At 43.4% G+C, this 15,445-nt stretch overlaps 1 protein-coding gene across 1 annotated transcript; it reads right to left on the bottom strand.

Annotated features, from left to right (window-relative positions):
• Positions 1-447: 447 nt before the first annotated feature.
• Positions 448-3,886, bottom strand: nhlh2 (nescient helix loop helix 2). The gene is made up of 2 exons (XM_057028060.1): positions 3,229-3,886; positions 448-2,464 (listed from the first exon to the last, which is right to left on the bottom strand). The coding sequence occupies exon 2, from the start codon at positions 2,422-2,424 to the stop codon at positions 2,053-2,055; it is 372 nt and encodes a 123-aa protein (XP_056884040.1). The 5' UTR covers positions 2,425-2,464; positions 3,229-3,886; the 3' UTR covers positions 448-2,052.
• Between the last annotated feature and the right edge of the window lie 11,559 nt (positions 3,887-15,445).

The raw sequence follows: 15,445 nt of genomic DNA, 5'->3' as shown, positions 1-15,445 counted from the left end.
GATCCTGTGTTCACACCATTTGGCAATATTACATCTCTGCGCTCACTTGCTCATAAATTTCCATTTCTCCCATCCCTCCTCTCTCCCTGGGTTTCCCACGGGAGGTGCCAGACGGCCAGTAATTTGGTTGTCTTGGCTCGTCTGGAGTAACACCTGCCCCCTCTCTGGGGAGGGAGAGAGCCTTTCAGCCAGGAGCAGAGATGTAGTCTACCACTGCCTTTAGCTGCTGACCACTGTGAGTGTGTGTGTGTGTGTGTGTGTGTGTGTGTGTATTTACTGAAATCTGCACTTCACCTTGTACTGTTTGTACAATGTAATAAATGTGAACGTAAACTTATAGGTTCAGAAAAGCTCTGCACGCTGATTTGCATGTTACAGCTAAACATATGTGCACGAGTCCGCGTTTGACCCTCATGTCACGCAGATCGGCTTAAAAAATGTCAAGACTTTTTTTCTTTCTTTAAAGTATTTCCATTTTAATTAAAAATAACACCGGAAAATATGAAAAGTCTGTCCAATAGAAACCAGCTGTCACACGATATCTACTACAAAAGATCTGCATAAAGCAACAAGTAGCCTACACAACCCTGAAGAGACAAAAAAATCTTTGGATAGAGGATATGTTTTTTTTTTCCTTTCACTATAAAATTACTTGTTGAATTTCTTAATACAAAGTAGAGACAAATAAATAAACATTTTGTGAAAATAACAACATCAAAACTTGAACTTCAAGATAATAAGTTCAGGCTATTTTTTTATTATTAGTGTGGTTTTTTTTGTTGTTGTCTTTTTGGTCGCAGCAAAAAGAGGTTTGCTTCCGAATCGCAGTGTTGACCCACAGTGGAGAATGTGGTCAACGTGAATTTACTCCATTACATTATTCTGTCAGTGAAATAGTTTTCTCATCATACTTTTTTTCTAAGCATCCGATTTGTATTCTGGGAGCAACCTCTTAACATAATTTAGGGAAATAAAATTTGATGGAGCCTTAAGCCCCATTCTGAAGTGCTTATTGTTGCTATTGATAGACAACAGACGTGACATTAAAAAGATGACAAACATAGGTCAAAAGAATAAGTTATGAATTAACACAAAGTGCCATTTTTAAGAGCAGAACACATCACTTTGTTCAATTTCACAGTCTAACATATAGAAGCAACAAACAATATACATTTATACAAAAAAGACGCCAGCCTATGATTACAACATAAATTAAATAGCCTTAAATATTAACACAAATAAATAAATAATTCTGTACACTTTCAAAAGGAAAAAAACATTAAGGTCACAATTTTATGTCATAAGTGGCACTTACGCTTTGAATCTTTTTTATTCCCTTGCGGAAAAACATCATCTACACTAGACCTAAAGCAGCTATGTCGTTTATCAGCGTTATTTTGAACTTAAAAACGCAACAGTGTTTTTTTCATGAAGCCTCCAGTTGATGCAGGCAGGCTCGGACCGGATGTTACACCTGACATTTTATACGGTCAAACTAATGTCATTCTGTAAGACTGATCAAATTAAAGATTCTCTGAAAGCCAATTTCGTGATCACGACAATCCCTCCAGATGTTGTTGCGTCTAAGTGGGTAACCTGAACACTCCTCATTACTGCTCTATGATCATTATTGTCGTCATTGCATCCAGCAGTTCTAACGACTTGTTCAGTGTTGAGACTTTGACAACTTCACGCCTCAATATCAGACACGAACGGACCCGGAAGGTTTGGCAACGTCCAGCAGCATCCGCAGATGACCGATGGGATTTCCTAAGAAGGGGGGGGTTTAAGAATAGTTTTTTAAAATTATTATTATTTCAGTTTTTGCAGACTCCGACACTACTTTCACTTTCACGAACATTATTCGGGCGTGTGTTTTTTGTGTTTGAGAGCTGGGTGAAAAGCAGAATGTATCAGTAATGCATATGCGTTTAAAATTCCCCCCCATCAGTCGTAGCTGCCAACCTTGCCAAACCCAGTTGACGCGCAGCAGGCGCCTGAAGTCCAATAACCCATCCATTTTTGTCTCAATGGGGAGGGGTGGGGGCACTTTTAGACATCCAGGACGTGATTGAGATAGGATATATAGCAAATAGCCAGTCTGAGTATCTCGATCTTGGAGAGTTTCTTGTCCGGGGGCAACGTGGGGAGTAATTTCCTTAGCTCCGCGAAGGCCACGTTAAACGCCTCCACCCGGATCCTCTCTCTGGTGGCGTGGGCCGAGCGGTACTTGGCCGTGGCCCTCCGCCTCCTCCTCTTCTCCTCGCGGCTCAGAGGAGGGTCGGCTTTGCATTTCGCTCGCTCCTCGCCCTCCGCCGGTTCGTCCGAGGTGCAGCCAGTCGACTTAAAGCCGTTGAGCATGGTCTCCGAGTCGGACTGAGTCCATGACAGGTCCGTCTCAGCCTGGTCCGGACTCAGCATCATTTTGAATCTCTGAAGATGTCGCTCACTCCTCCACAGGAACCTGTGGTATAAAAAATCCCCACTGATCTCAACCATCCGCTCACAAATATGATGCACATTCTAAAATAGTAGTATCCTTTTAAGAAAGTCGGTGTTAACAATACAGACTGATCCAAACTAAAATTAAAAAAATAAATAAAAATAATGATAACGAGCAGATGCCAGCCAAACGGGACTGTTGTCAGTGTTTTCTACAACCCCGAGGCCCTGAATGAGACATCCCAAAGTGAATTATTGTTTGGGTGCAAGGGCCCCAACACATCTAAATCTACATTTCGTTGCACGATAAAATAAAATACTGTAAATACTACATTGCACAAAAAGTCTCTTTAAGAATTTATTTAATAGGCTTTTAAAAGCCAACATAGCCTTCATTTTTTCCCCATTTGATTTTTGTGTTAATTTATTGTAATTATTATGCCTTTGAAATAATGTAAGCTGTGATCATTTATGAAGCAGAAACTTTTTTTTGTGAATTAACATAATCAGAATTGGCCATCTGTCACAGTGTGATGAACACATCTGCTTGGCTGGAGTCAGGATGGCTTGACAGCCTGGACCCATAAGACGGCAAAGATGAATGTAAAATAATGTCATATAGCCGGTCAGGGTAAACCCGCAGGACATCTTAGCACTTTAAAACTTTAAGAGTCATCATACCCGTGGTCTATTTTACAGTGCTACATAAAAAAACCTACAAAAATCAATTTCAAAACAGCGCAAATTAAACTAAACTGATTTGTTTGTGAAATTTTTGAGACTCACCTTGACAAAAGAGCTGCGAGGCAAAATTTCGTATTTTGGAAAGTGACTTCAAAATTCCTCTTGGACGGTATTTCAACTCCAAATTAACTCATATTCCAGCGAACTAAATGCCGTCAGATGGTGCTAAGAGGATTCCCCGGTCTCGGGAAAACAAAATAAAAACAATGCAATAATTAATGCAGCTAGGGAAAATAAACTAGTTTTACTTTTCTTTTTGTCCCGAACTTGTAACACCCAGGAATCACAGCTGGGGTCAAACGTCAACGGAGGAGCACCGCAGCTGCAAACAGCCCGGCGAATTGAAAGATAAATAGCAGATTAAAGAAAAATAAAGATAATGATGCTGTAACACGGGATTAGTCAGATTCCAGTCTGATCTGGAGAGACAATAGAGGAGATGGGCAGATAGCTGGAAAAGTGCAGCCAGAGCTACTCGTCCCTCCGCCTGCTAAAGATGCTGATAAAGAGGCGAGATAAGCGAGGTTCCTCCGTGTCGAGAAGCAGAGGAACGAGGGATGGTGCGCAGATAATCCGCCTCTCTCTCTTTTCTTCCGCCGAGTGTCATGTGCGAGATAAGATCCAAACGATCCCGACTAATAAAGGCTCACTTGAGGGACAGAGGGGATGGAATATATTTGAGGAATGGTATTGTCTAACACCGCCCCCTCCCTCACCCTCTCTCCCTCACACACCCCCTCCCTCCCCTTCTTCACGCCCCTCAGCCCTCAAGCGCTCTCCCTCCCGTGGGAGTAGTGGGCAAAGGGAAAGCAGAGATGAGCGCATGATAAAGGATGGAAAAAATACAATGCGCGTGTCCGTGGTGTGAGATTGTGCACGTGTTTGATGAGATTTTTTTTTTAAAATATCTATAATGAAGTGGATACTCTCAAATTATCAGCGGATCCGGCTAGAATCTGGATTTGCACGAAATCTGTCTCGTGATGGCGCAAAGCTGCTGTTTGACTCCGACCTGTCAAATAATCACTCCAGACAGCAGGTGTGGTTTGATTCTGTTGGGTTTCTGTAATCACAAGTTTTGAACAGGTAAAAAAAAGAAGTGATCTCTGCATGTCAAAAAGTGGTTTCCCGCCGCGCAAAACGCCTCCAAGGCAATTTCTAGGTAGTTCCAGACAACTATTTCATTTGGAAAGATGAAGTGCAGATTTTTTCCCCCAACGAAATCTTGTGTAAATTAAGTTTAAAAAAATTAGAAATAAAAAAGTGATATGAATTGCTGAAACAAAAGTATTGGTTTCAAGTGTGCATGTGAAATACACAAGTGTGATGATGATTTCAGTCAGGCCTCATGATGATCAAATATTGTATATTGTAGCCCGGTTTTGTTGATCCTGTAATTATTGATAATAAAATGGTTTTGCAGTTTTTAGAATGATCTCAGTGCCACATTTTTAGCAGTATTGTTGCTAAACTCCAGCTATACTTACATTACTGTATCTCAGCCGGGTCCTGAGCTTGACTATTTGCTCACTTTGTGTATTTTATGAACATTGGAGTGTTGTTGCAATGGTCAGCATTGTGTATAACTGCATCTAGCTATATTTTACATAGGAAAGTTTCCCTCCTCCCACCTTCCATCCGTGTGCCCAGTGGCACCAGTGTCAGGTTAGGAGGGCACGGTTCCAGAGGAGGCTCAGTGGCCAGCGACTATGTGGACTAGCTGCGCCTAACGAGGTGATTAAAACGATAAGGGGAAGCACGGATGACTTGCCGTGGCCGGCAGCCACACACACACACACACACACACACACACACACACACACACACACCACACACACACACACACACACACACAGGGCTTTCACTGATGTTGTCCTTCTGGCACTGTTGCACTACTTCCTTCTTCACTTGTGTGTGTGTGTGTGTGTGTGTGTGTGTGTGTGTGTGTGTGTGTGTGTGTACGTGACAGAGGGGGAGAATTTGCACATGTTTGAGATGAAGGACAGTTGGCCTTGGGCTCAGGCTGGGTCTACGGAGTGTGTGGCACAGAGAGACTCACAGTGGGGTGTATCGGAGACATGTCAGGACCAGGAGACAGAGGCCTTCTGACAGCTGGAGCCCACGGACACACACGCACGGCTCACCACCCTAATTGCTCCACAGACGGAGAAGTGGGGATGCTTGGTGGTCTGCATCACCCTGGACCCCTCCTCAGTCCACAAGGCCCTTGGCCAAAGACGCGAAGGACCCCTCCAATGCTGTTTTGTTTGTGCCTGCTGCAATTACATCCCACAGCTGATGTACCAACTGTGGTGACAAGGAGGTAAACTGCAGCATGGTGCAGACACGAGAGAATGGCCATTTTGGTGGGATGACTGTGGGTTTAGTCATGATGAGGCTTCTGGTAAACGACTTCACTGACCTGTCTCAAACATATTTCTAATGTGCACTATATCTAACATGATGTCACACTTCTGGGAATTCTAAACATAGTATTAATAAACAGGTGACTGGCACAATTATGGGATTCAGTCTGTTTCTGCTTTAACAAGTTACTTTTTAATAAAGAAAAAAAGGAACGGCCTCAAAATGATGTTTAGCAGTGTCAAAAATAAATTATTTTTGCATGCTTGAAACCATGAAAAGACAAAAAGACGCACTTTTGCTGGTTCAAACTCATGAAAATAACAGTACCGCGTTCAAATAACGACAAAATATCTTCATTATATGAAAACTATCGCTGCCCCCAGCTTATGTATAGTCCAGCTTGAGAAATGAACAACTCGTTATGCATTTGACACCCAAATGGCCTAATTTATCTATAGAGCTTTGACTTAAACATTTCCTCAGAATTCTTTCTCCACTGTCATCCCTGTATGGCAGACACACAAAGCCTTGCTGATTTATGGCGCTGATTATTTTTTGTACCGCCACAGCTGAGGCCTTATATTGCTTCTGCATAATAAGAAATAATAAGTTTGAAATCGGAATTTTGGAAAACATTTCTCAGTGTAGGATCACATCATTTCTTACAAGATGCCATCAGAAGGTGATGTCACTGTGATGAGACATCTGCAGTTGAGGAGTTGTTTCTCTAATCAGTCAGAGCTCGTCATGTGGGCGCCACAGCTGTCTGAAGCGCCTGCTACAACAAGAAACACCTTGAACTGGCGTGACATCCTCCCACCTGTCACCTATCACAGACTCACGGTTTCAAACATTGGGGGTGCAGCGGGACGGAGCCGTGAAATGGGAAGGATTAGTCACTTTGTCAGGAGATGTATGAGGCTCCTCTCAGGTGGATGGGGAGCCACAGGGGGCAATACGTGGGAGAGGGAAGAAATTAGAGGCCAGAATGAAGGGGGGAGAGAGAGAGAGGGTGATGAAGCCAGGAGATGTTCCGAGGCCCAGAACTCAACTCATCCACTTCACTTACATCACCAAGACACACAGCAACTCACATGGGAACACTCTGGGCAATGTGTGAACACCAACTTGTCCATGTGTTGTGTTCAGTGGTCCCTTTCCAGAGAAGCATAATAGGCAGTGGCCTGGACCTTGGCCTTGAGTGTGCGTGTGTGTGTGTGTGTGTGTGTGTGTGTGTGTGTGTGTGTGTGTGTGATTGCAGGGGATGGGGATGAGGGTTTTGATTCAGGCCTGAACAGGAGGTGTGGGATCCAGAAAGCTGGGGGTCCCATGTGAGAATGTGGCCATCATCAGAGCTGCAGTGGCAGGCCTCAGCACCATCTGTGCTCCCAGCAGGACGCCCTGCACGTTCTTCACCACCCAGACACATATGAGCACGCAAAAGGTGCTCTCTTTCTCTGTCTCGCTCTCTTACACACGCACACAAACACACAGGCGCACGCACACACACACACACACACACACACACACACTTGGTATGAGCCAGAGAGTTATGATGAGTTAGTTGACTGTGCATTACAAGCTGTTTTCGAAGGAAAATATCTTTCCAGAGGATGTCTGATATACTAGAATCAGTAGATCAGTATATACTGATATACTGTTTACATGACCTTTGTGTATAATTGTAATTGAAATCTAAAAGATATATGATAAATATTAAAGATTTGAAGAAAAAAAAATTATAGAAACAATATGGAAAAGGATCTGGAAAGTCATTTAATTTCCCCCCATAACCACCATCCCACCCATTGCTTTGCAATAGTTCTGCTGCAGATTTTTTTTTTTTAAACTTTAGTACAAGTGGTCTACCATTCAATTATTCAAAATAGACTAAAAAAAGAAATTGGAACGTTTTTTTAACAGTACAAGGGCAACACCAGTGTGCCTCCTCAATAGCAGTTGAGAAAATGTCCTTTTTATTGTTTCTTCCAATTCTGAAAAAATAAATCTGTCCCTCACATTAACGTTTCATTGGTACCCGTTTCTATGATTACTCATGATCTAAATTTTGCAATATTTAGTTGAAAAGTTCACTTTGGGCATATGTGTAGTGGTTTCTTCTCCACTGCTCATCTCAACTCCCTGCTGGAGCAGAATCATAAATCCCCTCCTCGTTTCCATCTCTTCCTCCACCTACATTTTGCGTCCCACCCCAACTTCCCCCAAGTGGCCTCTCTCCTCCCATCCAGGGTCTCCAGCTGGCTGATGAGTTCATTAGGACCAGAGCTCTGCCAAGGAGCATGATACTGTTTTGGGCCAAACCAGGAGGACATCAGGGGGCCCCGGTGGTCATTGGGCACAGAACGTGGATCATTGGAAGCAGGACAGAAAAGTCTCTGAACTTTCTACATGGATATCTACAGTTGTGAGACCGTTCTGTTCTGAAGACGACGGTTTTGTAAATTAGCAATCTGGTTTGGTGACTAGTTTCTCCCCTAAAACTTCCTTTAGTGAAGAACCCAAGTATGTTGCGGTTTCAAGTGGTCCACACAAACAAAGGGAAACAGATTTGTAATAATCCCCACAGGTTGCAGTGACATCTGGCCCCACACTTGAGCGTTGGCTCAATTAATTCGTGAAAACACTAAACAAAAAACGCCGGGGGCAAAGATCTGGGGGGACTTAACAGGCTGCTTTTGTATGTGTTTCTGTGTGCATGCACATATTGATTGTGGCATTTGATCAAGTCAACTGCAGTAAATGTGTGAATTTTCTTCAAATTAGTCACAGTATCCTGCTGCTTTACAGTTGCGTTCTGATTTTTATTTATTTTAAAAACTGTGGAAGGAGCTGCTAGAATTTCTCAGTATTTATAGTATCAACTAACTGGACTATATGTATAGAAATCTACATACACACACACACGCGCGTAAATCTTTTTAAAGTGTACCTGCAGCTTCATCCTGCTCACTAATTTCTCTTCCCTCTATACTGTCACCTTTTTCCCGCCTCTGTCCTCTGTCTGCTTCTTTTCTCTTGGCAGTGGGTCAGCTGGGGTCGGAGCCTCTGTGGCTGGGCTCAGGTGTAGCCTCAGCTGGGCAGGATGGGGGGATGGAGCAGAAAGGATGAGGAAAGGAATGGAATGAGGACGGCGTACCATACACAACACAGAGGAGCCCATCAAAAAATAGGAAACACATGTATTCCTGCAAGTTAAACAAACAAATAAAAACAAAGACAACAGCCCTGTCCCTCACCCGTCTTTCTTCAACCCATCCATCTCCTCTCTTCCACTCATTCTCTCTCTCTTTCTCTTGGGACAGGCCTGGCCGGGCTTGGCCTGAACGCCATCTGCTGCATAATGTAACGGGATAGAACTCCAAATCCTTCATTTCCACTCACTGCCTGTCAACTGTGTGCATGTGTGCACTCACACAGTTTCATATGCACTCGTGAAGCGAAAGGGTGTGTAGCGTGTGTGAGATCTCATTTTACGGATGTTGTGGCATTAGCGTGTCTAGCGATGATGTGGAGAAAAAGGGTTGATGAAACGAAAAGGTGTTGCCAAGTTTTTTTTGGTTTTTTTTTGTTTTTAGAAAAAGGCGATTATTCCACTTGTGAATATTGGAGTTTGGTCAATTTCACAGCTTTCACAATGGAACGGTGGTCAACAGTGAGATGGTGTTGCCTTTCAGATGTAACAAACCATTTGAATGAATCCATCTTTAAGCACAAACTCCTGGGAAATCTTAACATCAAGCAGCGTGGCATCTTGCCAAAGATGTCACAAATTTGCTTTTTGTTTACAAGTTAACAAACAAAATGCGCACACACAGAGCCGTGTTTAAGTGCCCCTCCCTCTCTGCAGCGCCACTAACCCGGAGGTGCAAAGAGTTGTCCCTCCAAGTCCCTGTGGGGCCACTGTGAAATGGGGGGCCATCTGTTTGCTGGTAATAAGCTTTCTCTTCATTTCTCCTTTCTCTCTTTTTATACACAGTAGTGTTTGATTCCACTTTTGTTTCCTGTCTGTTTTCCCCCCAATAGATGCGAAAGAGACAGATAAACAGAGAGACTGTGTCGCTTCTGGAGAAAAACACTGGCTGTGAGTTGGGAGGGAACAGAAGCATGCTGAAATATCACAGCATGAACTCTGAACCCTGACCAACTATCCATGGCTGTTGACATAAAGTAAATGTGACACATTCTTCCTCACACAAACTCACACCCCCCTCCAGCCACTGGGCTGAAACTGAAGTCTGTATTACAGCTATTTTTTCCTTTGTATTACTGGTATTAGACGACTGCCTGGATTTATCTATATATACACACACATCTCGTTTATTCTAAGTGAATATTTTTGTATTAAGAAAACAAACACAATAGCATAGCATGCTGCTGAAGTGGCTATAAACTGTAGTTTTTGTGTCTAACATGCTGTCTAGTTGCTATTTTTGGGCTGACAGGGTTACAAGTGCTGGTTGTTTCTGCTAAAATTAAATCACAGATGTGCCATTATCCCAAACCAGAACCAACACCAAAAGCCCACCACATCCTCCAACTCTTGTTTTCCATCTCCACTGGTGTCACCAACTGGTGAGCAAGTCGTGATATGACTTCCCCGACTGGTCAAGTTGTCTGGTGAAGAAAAGAAACATTTAGCATTAGGTGGCCCTGGATCAATCACACGAGTTGCCATGACTATGATGAGGCTGGGGGGGGGGGGGGGGGGGGGGGGGGGGGGGTGAAAGAGCAGAAGAAAAGTGGATTAAAGTTAACAATTTGCAAACACTGCCACAGACACCCCGCCACAGTGAAAGCGGGCGCGCCACAGTGAGCATCACTTCTGCCTGGAATCATGAGCTGTCCAAGGTCCTGTTTCAAAACAGCAGATTTTTGCCTTCAGAACTTTGCACACTGCACAGATCTGTGTTAAGGACAAAAATTGTAGTTGCAGATGGGCACTGATCCTGTATTGATAATCAAATTCAGACCAAACACCAATTTTATGTTTCATTACAGGTTGTACATGACAACATCAATACACCATCTGATATTATTCATTATTGTGGCCATTGCATTATCAGCTTTATGGCTTCCTTTGCCAGCTTTCAATATAGCTGAGTGTTATATCATGATTATGACTGTCGGGGTGCTGAGATGCTGTCTGCATCTCATTATGGCAGAATGAAATGGATCAATATACCAGAGGAGGCTGAATCAGGAGTTCAGTGTGCATGTGTGTGAGCAGACAGCCCAGGGAGATTGGAGAGCACAAATGCTTAAGGCTTCATGTGGCGTCTCCATCTCTCCTTCATGTGCACATTTGTTGTTAATCGCTGCATGCACAAGTGCCGACTTTTGATCAGAACATCATTTTGGCTCAGAAACAATATATTCACAGTATACCAGCCTGTGCCTATTTCTTTTCCCCATCTTGTGGTGGTTACAAACTTCATAACGCCATATTTCTTCAGCAGCACAGCAGGCAGGCGGGCCAGCAGGCACGCTGGAGTCAGTCTCTAGCTCGGGCTCATTTAAGTGCAGATTTACAAGCTGTTTGCGACAGGGAGCTTAGGTGCATTTTCAGGATGCGTTCTGCTTAGTTGGAAGGATGCTGCCTTGTGAATACATCTGGCATGTCATCCAAAGTGCAGCAAACAGGCTGTCCGCCTTACCATGTTATGAGATTGAAAAATCTGGGGCCTTTAATAGCACAGGTGCTTTGTTGGTTTGTTCTGAAAATATGATTTGCTCCTGTCTGAAGGATATTTTTATTATCTTTACACACATGCACACACACAAAATCATGCATGGCTGTCACCTTGCAATTACACTAATTTAATGCCCCATTCCCCTCTATTAATCCCCAATTCTGTCCACATTTTTATTCCCGTCTTAAATGAAGGGGCTGCCACATGCTTCATTTTGAACAAAAGGAGGTTATATTTATTCCTCATTTGGGGCAGTCTGGGTGTTTGGTGGTGTCGGCTGTGTAGGGATTGAGGAGGGGTTCATGCATGGGCATATTTTGGCCCCTGAAGGAAAGCCCCCACTGCCAGCTGCCAACCATAATTAAGCAGCCCTGCCGTGTCTATCACTGATTATGTTTGACCTCGCTAATAAGGCAAGCGTGTGCCACCTACATCGTGCAGCAGAGCTCCACAGCCTCCATCACGGTCTCCGATGTTCAGATGAGGTTACGAATAAAGATAAGGCTCACAATGATAAACAATATAAAGTCACATGTGCGTTGAATTCAAATATGAAACGCAGACTGTCTTTCCAAAGCACAAGTTAAATTTCATTCTTTATAACATTTTAAGATACAACATCAATGTAATTACCAACCAAAACAGCAATTATTTTTGGTTTTGTATTTAAGCTTTCAAGCCTCTCTGACTTTATGAAACAAGTTTACTTGAAACAAAGTGGTAACATGTCAGCTTCCAAGTTCTACCTCGTGTTTATTTAAACCTCCCCAGCTAGGCCATTAACTTGTCTCCTTTTCTCCTAGCCTTCACTTTTGTTTTTGTTGTCTAGTTTTATTACCAGGCTCTTCTCCTGCCACTGATTTATGTTATTTGACCTGCAGTTCAAAGCGCAAAGCAGAACTGTGACAATTGCACACAGCAGCCTGGATGTGCGGAAACATTTAACTCCACTTTAGTTGCAGCAGTGATGCAACTCTGAAGAGTGTTTCTGAGTGTTTCAATCATCTGACTTTAGTACCTTTACAGTTTAGCAATGGTGTTAGTATTTGTAGTTTATTATTTGTAGTTTTGCTAACAAACTGCTAAAGCTAACATGTGAAACAGCACTTTGATGAGATATACTTGAGAGCATTTTATGCCACTATCCCAAAATTTTCCCTCAAACATGACAGTAATCAAGCATCTTTGGGAAATATACCGGTAGTTGGGATAAAGATGCTTAATGGTTTCACCTCAGGCTTTTGCAAATTGAAATGGGCATTTCATTACGGTTTTATTGCTATTTAATAGATGTTACAATGAACTGATTAACTATGAAAACAAACCTCTGTTTCAGCTCTAGGGAGAATGTGCCAAAGGAATACCTGAATGAATCAGTGGAAGTGTAAACTTCACTAAGAAATGCCTGTGTTTTTACTTAAAAGTCACTGTTTGCCAAATGGCAGTCCCAGGGAGGGATGTCCTTTCGTAACAGCCTTCACCAGCACGTATGCCAACATTGCAGCAATCAGTATAAATTAATAATAAGTGAATCAAAGTGCTTAATTTAATGGAGGCTATGAATGATTAATACCTGACATTATCCAAGCTGCTGTGCTGTAAGGAGAACCATCCACGCCTGAGGTAAACCAATCACATTTCTATGAATATGACATTAGACACATTGATGTGGTGTGTTACATCAATGTCAGCCTGAGTCTTGGGTGCAGCGAGTCTGGATACAGCGCCCACCGAGAGTGGCTGGTCTATTTCGGTCTTTCCTACCCTCCCACCTCCATGGGTCTACAGGCAAGAGATCAGTTCAGGGTGGAGGAGAGCTGGTGTTTGGCCTGAGGGTCCCGTGGACACAGATTCTGTCATTGTCCACAGCTGCCACTCCGCATCCCCTCCCTCCCTTCAACCCCTCCACTCTGTGGCCGTCCTCAGCTTAGGGGCATCCCCTGCTACCCTGCCTCTCTAATGAAGAGTGACACGCGTCCGGAGGACCTGATCTACTCTGAGACTGGGCCCTTGCCTCCTCTGTTTTGTCCCCTATTATTGACTGTGGTGGTTCACACAGGGATGCAGTGATGAGAACGGGCGGCGCTATACCCAAGAGGCATTGCTCCCCAAATCACAGGAGGAGCTCAGAGGGCAGATCCAATTGTATGAAATCGTGGGGACCTAATTGTCTTTATTCATGAGCTGTGCGATTGATATTAGGGGAAAATGAGACACTCTAATTGTCCTCTTATATTAAGAATTTCTTCGAGCCACGCTGCTGATGCACAGTATGTGTGGGTCATGCATCTGTGGGCGTGCATTACTGGGTGAGATATCAAACTGACAATTCCTAAAGGGCATCTACTGCATGTAGCAGTCGCCAGCATATCACTTGCAATAATTCATGTCGTCGTTTTGTTCTTTCTGACATTTTCCTGTCTGAATTTTATCAAGCGAATCCAAACATAATTTCAGAGAAAGGGATGAAGACACACCTCTTTTATTCTTTTTGTTTTTTAAGGCTCATCAACAAATGCTGTGGCTCAAGTTAATCGCAATAGAATTAAAAGACACTGGCTTTTTTTGCTTCGAGGTTGTATGTGTTACATGTGCTATTACATGACTTAATATTCTTACTGTACATTCTATAATTTAAAAGTGCAGGATCTTTCCAAGATTTTGAATTTTGTTTTAAACATCAAGCTAGTTTTTTTCCCATATGGCAATAGGAAAAACAAACAAGAGAAAAAGAAAGTCTAAAGTAAAAGTCGGACCACTGTGCAAAGGCCTTTCCAGCACGTCCCAAAGATTCTCAATGGTCTGGACTCTGTGGTGGCCAAGCCACGTGTGAAAATGTCGTCCCAGGCTGCCTGAAACACTCTTTCACAACTTGAATCCTGGGATTGTCATCTTGGAATATGTTTGTGCCACCAGAGGGGAAAAAAAGGCATTGATGGAATAACCTGGTCATTTAGTACATCAGGTGTTCAGCTGACCTCAATCTTAATGATGCTGAACCTGGACCTGACCAACTGCAGCCCCCCCAGATCAGTGCTGCCCCCACAGGCTGGTACAGGAGCCACGAGCTATTATGGGTGCATCTCTTCATCTGCCTGATGTGCCCGTCACTAAGGAACAGCAGAAACCTGGACTCAGACCACATGACCTTCTCCCATTGCTCCAGAGTCCAATCTTTATGCTCCCTAACAAACTCAGGCCTTTTTTTCTGATTAGCCTGACTGATTAGTGGCTTTCTTAAGGCTACACAGCTGTTCAGTCCCAATCGCTCTCTCCACTCTGTGTGTGTGTGTGTGTGTGTGTGTGTGTGTGTGTGTGAAAATGTTCTTACTGTCACTATTGAACACAACCCTTTCTGATTTGCCCTTTTTCATCATCACGACCGCAACATGATTGTTTAAGAAATAAGAAGCTACTCATTGCATCAGCTGGGGATAAATAAGTTGTTGACGTCTGAATGATAATCACTCCATGTAGTAATTATCCAAGGAGACTTTTAACTATTTGCTTAGTTAAATCCAGGTGGCGGCTTTTCTCTTGTCTGGGCTGTGTTTACGTACACGCTCCGTTACAGTCCAAGGCTCTACATCATAGAGGCTTGATGACAGTGTTTCTTCACCAATCCCACCTACGGCCGATCTAACTCGACGCTCTGACAGTGTTACAGTAATCAGTCCTGTGTGACTGACTGCTGGTCTATCTCCACCCTTTGAGCTACGCACATGGTGTCCTGCTGAACCATAATTGAAATCCACGAGGGAAAACACCTCAAGTGGCGCAGGTAAGCATAAATTAATGTGTGTTTTTGGGCCCACCCCCACAAATTAAGATGAAAGCAAGGTGTTCATGTTTTTGCCAGTATACCTACGTCCGTGTGTTGTGCACCCACCAGTGTAATGTGATAAGCGCCAGCAAAGCACATACCTGATGCCATTAAATGCAATTTCCCCTGTGTGTCAGCCCAGCCATTTGTCAGCTGCTAACACTGCACGCTTTATTAAAAACCTCATCCGCTTCAATTAACTGTGCCTGCAAAGCAGTTTAACTCCACTCTAATCCTGTCAAGATGTTTAAACAGGCCGTGCGTACAGTGGGTACATCATTTAAAACCCTGTCAGAGAGCATTTTATGGGGTTTTTTAAGCCCTTTACTCATCACATGAACTTGGGCATTAGTGGGGA

Source organism: Takifugu flavidus, chromosome 3 (genome assembly GCF_003711565.1).
Source record: "Takifugu flavidus isolate HTHZ2018 chromosome 3, ASM371156v2, whole genome shotgun sequence".
NCBI lineage: Eukaryota > Metazoa > Chordata > Actinopteri > Tetraodontiformes > Tetraodontidae > Takifugu > Takifugu flavidus.
Note: the sequence above shows the minus strand (reverse complement) of the source record. Positions and strands in the feature narration are given on the sequence as shown.